The sequence below is a fragment of the Lactuca virosa genome, chromosome 9 (assembly GCF_052849685.1).
Source record: "Lactuca virosa cultivar CGN04683 chromosome 9, Lactuca_virosa_CGN04683_v6, whole genome shotgun sequence".
In the NCBI taxonomy this organism is placed as follows: domain Eukaryota; kingdom Viridiplantae; phylum Streptophyta; class Magnoliopsida; order Asterales; family Asteraceae; genus Lactuca; species Lactuca virosa.
This window is the reverse complement of record NC_136434.1, coordinates 5,581,965-5,586,801: the sequence shown is the minus strand read 5'-3', so window position 1 is coordinate 5,586,801 and position 4,837 is coordinate 5,581,965. Positions and strand designations below refer to the sequence as shown.

Sequence of the window (4,837 nt, the reverse complement as noted above, 5' to 3'; positions counted from 1 at the left end):
GTTATGTATGTTTTTTGCAAAATTTTAGTATATTAGTTATATCTCTATGTTTTTTGCAAAATTTCAGTAGACATTTCCATGGATTTTAAAGGATTCATGTTTAATTTAAAATTTATATGATTATTTGTAACTTTTATAATTACTCAACAAATTTATTCAAATATTTTAACAAACATGGTCATTTCATTACATTACAAAATGGTTTAGAGTGTTCAAATAGTTATTTTTATCGTTCATCTGTCATCACACCTATTCGTAGACTTGATAAACAATATGTTTTCGATATATATAGTCAAGCTTATCTGAAAAACCCTTTTATTCTTGGAAATAAAGGCTTTTTAGCTCATTATTGTAAACTTTTGGAGTATTTCAACACATTGTTTCAAAGTTGAGGGGCTTGTTTAGCGACTTACATTATGTGTGCGTCTGGTTGGAGAGGCTTTCTCCGTCTAAAGTGCTCATTTTATTCGGAAGGTGAGAGAAATCCTACTTGTGTTACTCTCACCATTTCACCATTGAATTTCCTCGATTCCCAAACCCTAATTTTGATCTACAACCATCGTCGTCTACGTCAATGTCCCCAAGAACCATAGGAAGTTCGCGTCATGCCATAGATACCTGCACGTTCCAGCTTAATAGCTGGAGACCTTTTCATCTTCCCACCACACTCAACAAAACCCTAGAAAAATCCGATAACATTAACAATAGTAACCCGACATCTTCTGCTAAACCTCACAAACGGCCTTGCCTCTCCGATCGGGCAACCTCGTTCGCTATTGAAAACCTCGATATGTCTAAGTTGTCATTATTTGACGACGATGGTTCACGGTCGTCTGTGAAATCGAAGCGCGAGAGGATCCATTGGATGGCTAAGAAGAGGCGAAGACGTGGATCAAGGTCTGTTTCTGGTAGGAGTAGTGATAGGAGTGGGACACGGCGGAGGTGTTGTTCAGTTGGTGCTTCGAATGCGTATGGTACCTGTTCAGATTTCATGATGGCGAATAATGCCGGGACGGATTCCAGTGGGGAGTTGTTTGTGAATGGTGGAGGCGGAGGGGATGTGAATTGGACTTCGGATGCAAGTGAGGCAGCTGCTAGGAATTTGCGCAGAGAAAGTAGTGGTGGTGGAGATAGAGAGATGTCAAACAGTTATATGGGATTACATCATCATCATGGGAATTTGGATAATCAGGGTAATGAATCAGGGTACGGAAGTGAACCTGGTTATAGAGGGGATGCTGAGTTCGGATATGGTGACGAGTTGGACGAAGAAGAGGATGATTCAAGGCTGTTGTTCTGGGGCAATAGATTTGGAGGTACATTGTTCATTTCCTATCTTTACAGTTGTTGTTAGCACAATCCGTGTTCAGGATGCATGTGATGTTAAGGACCTTTGTTTACTTATATACAATCCCGAGTCCGTGACCTGTATTTCAATATTCAGCGTGAACCTATTGAACACATCTCATCAGCCTGCCATGGCTATCCAATACCAATAATTTCAAGGGATATCTCTATTTCATCTACAGATTTAACTATGAACTTTATCCACATGAATGACCATTCACCATTCTTGAACGGATTTAGCATATTAGCAATAGCATATGGTATCTTTTTCCTTGTATATCATTTGAAAATCAACGAGGGCCTATCCAATGTCACTGATAGGAATTAGATAGTTAAATACTTAAAGGGGTAAAAGGGTAATTCCTAAATAGAGTTTGTTAGAGGTCTGCTAATAAATAGAGGGTAGGATTGCATTGTTAGACAGGCAGAAATATCTTAGATTCTTATTAGTCTCTAGAGTGAGATTGGCTCATTGGCTACGCTTTGAGAGAGGGATTCATCCCTGGGCAATCATCCTATCAGGAGATTGTATTCTTTATTTTGTTTCATTCAATCATCAATATCGATTCCTGTTTTCTCTATCAATCATCCATTGTTTGTTTACTCTGTTTCAATTCCTCATCAGTCACAAACTACATGCTTAGTCCATAATGTTTAACATATTAGGCTAGCTAGCATACCTTTTTTTGGTGGCTCATTTGTTTAAATATAATGAGAGTGTCATAAGCTGATATTTTAACATCACAAAGATACTCAACGCTATCATCAATCTTAAATTTGCTCCTTTTTATTTTATGCTGCAAATGCAGAAATATTTTCACACTAGTTTCTTTCTGATGGTCTTGTAATGTCTATCCTTTTTTTGCATCAGATGCACAAAGTATGGAGATAATTGGTGAGAATACATTGCAAAAAGCTCATCACAGGTGTCGACGCAAGAAACATGAGCTTAGAATGGTTGATGCTGCTTAAAGACACGAGCTTTTATATTAAAACTTAAAAGGATTAGTATAAATCGCCACAAAACAAAAACAGGTGACTATTATTATTGATGCCTAATTTAACTCTTATAATGATGGGAAGCGTGAGCTGTGAAGGATTTTCTGATATCTTCCAAGTACTCATTCACTTTAGTCCATTTTTTGTGTATGTATGTATGTTAATGTAATGTAACCTTATTGATGACAATAGAAGATTGAGACTGATTGGTTGAAAACTTAAGCTTGGTGATTTTGTAAAGGAGGGACTTTATATGACTCTGTTTCTATTTACTTGTATATTCAGCTAATTAATATCATGATTTTGTTGTTTTTATGAGTAAATTCATTTATAGAATTTAAGATTTTCATTCTGTGGAATGTGGATGTTACTTATACTGTCTCAGAACAAATGAATGATTGGTTAATTCACGTGTATAATGAGAAATAAAGATATCTAAAAAGTGAATTAAAACAATTATTATGTATTATATAGTATCGCGCGTAGAATCATACGATTATATACTGATCCGGAGTCCGGACGCATCTCTTCTCTTTAATTTTGTGTTTAAGCGTCTAAAAGTGTAAACTTTAAACATCTTTTCGAACATTAGAAAATTGACCTTATATCAGTTCAAAAGTCCGACGTAGTGCCTAAAATGTTTGTTCATGTGGCTTGAAATCTAGCTTTAAAATGTAGTCCCTTCAGTTTGGAATCAAACATTGCAGATCATTCGAAGCTCCACATGGCCTCGCACTTTTTTGTTCATTAATCTTGAAATCGGCGTTTTTTTTTTTTTTTTTGGTTTTCTGCAATTGCAAGTCCTACACTTGATTACTGTGTTTTTTTACTTAATCCACTATAAACTATGAAGCATATAATACCGTATAGTTTTTGCTTTATGGCTTTATGCCTTGGTGCCACTGCAAATTTTGGTTCTTAAAAACTTTAAAGTCTAATTTACTCTGGTTTTCTACCTTGACATTTTAATTGTTATAACCTGTGAGCAGATAGATGTAGATAAACTTTTCATATTTTAAACATAACTATTTTGTTTTGTTAATCTCGTCATCACTATCTTGCAAACTATATTGCAAAGTGGAAAATATCTTGCATAATCCATGTTGACAACATTGGTTGAATGTTACCATTTTTTTTTTTTTAAGTTTTTTTAACTTGACTATCATAGTAAATTTATCAATATTCTGAATAACGTAAGGCGTGACTTGGTGGCAATGTCAAACTTATTTAAGGCGGTAAATTTGTATATAATTAATAATTATATATATATATATATATATATATATATATATATATATATATATATACTATTATTTATTTTTATATATACATATATGACTTACAATGATATTTTATCAAAGTTTGACGGCAAGTTTAAGCCTTGGAGCCATCACGAAACTATGACTAATGTTTTAGAACCTTCAAATTTATAGTGAACTAGATGACAAAACGGCAAGATTGGTCCCTGTGGTATTCAAAAAACTTTGGATAGAGTCCAAAAAGTTTTTCACTTGCATAGAAGGTCCAAAATCAAGGTTTTTCTGTGTTTTTAGTCCAAAAAAAACTTGAAAAGACGGTTATACCCTTTTACTTTCTTTTTTATATTATTTTTAATTTTTCAAATACTATTTTAATTTAAAAATAAAAAGAAAAGAAAATAATTCTCTCTCTCTCTCTCTCTCTCTCTCTCTCTCTCTCTCTCTCTCTCTCTCTCTCTCTCTCTCTCTCTCTCTCTCTCTCTCTCCGCACCATAGTTTTATTGTTCATCGTTTCCTCTCTTCAACTTCTTTTTCCCCTTCTAAATTCAACCTGACAATCAAGAAAAGAAAAAGGGATAACTTGAATGGGATTGTTTTTCAATCTCAAGATTGATATCCATTTGAAGTTGTTTAAGAACCAAGATGTGCCCTCTTTCTCCCCCCTTCACACAGGTCCAATAACAAAGTTTATTCTCCAAGAAAAGTGAAGAACCGATGAATTGTGTCTTCTCCACCTGCAATTTGTGTTCATGGTGAAGGTGGGTGAAGATCTGTAATGTTCGTCGGAAAAACCCTAGCATCTGACGCCACCAACCTTAGATCTGTAATGAACCGGGTCTTCTCCATCTCTCTCATCGCTGACGAAACTTAGCAAAACCCTAGCCTCTGGCGCCGCCAACCGTCAGCGGCTATGCCGACGAAGGAAGAAGGCTGGCATCAGTGGTGTTTTCATCGCCGTCGCTCTTTAGTTAGGGTTTTTTTTCAAATCTCGACGACGACTTCATTCTTTGGTTAGGGTTTTCGTCTTCATTCTTCAATTAGGGCTTTCTGCTTCAGATCTGTCCATCAAGCGATTTAAAGCACCTGGACACGTTGTTCTTACTAGTGAACATACACTCTAGATCTCCAACCTCCTGAGAATCGATGAGCACCACCGGTGACACATAAACAACTTCATATCTAAGCTTCGGTGATTCCGGTGGTGGAGGATCATTAACCGCCCATCAAACTAT

At 35.7% G+C, this 4,837-nt stretch overlaps 1 protein-coding gene across 1 annotated transcript; it reads left to right on the top strand.

The window, feature by feature from the left end:
• The first annotated feature begins 445 nt into the window (after positions 1 to 445).
• On the top strand, positions 446 to 2,669 carry LOC145141456 (LYR motif protein). The gene is made up of 2 exons (XM_079074742.1): positions 446 to 1,316; positions 2,219 to 2,669. Exons 1-2 carry the CDS (start codon positions 575 to 577, stop codon positions 2,317 to 2,319), a joined length of 843 nt encoding a protein of 280 aa, XP_078930868.1. The 5' UTR covers positions 446 to 574; the 3' UTR covers positions 2,320 to 2,669.
• Positions 2,670 to 4,837: the final 2,168 nt, after the last annotated feature.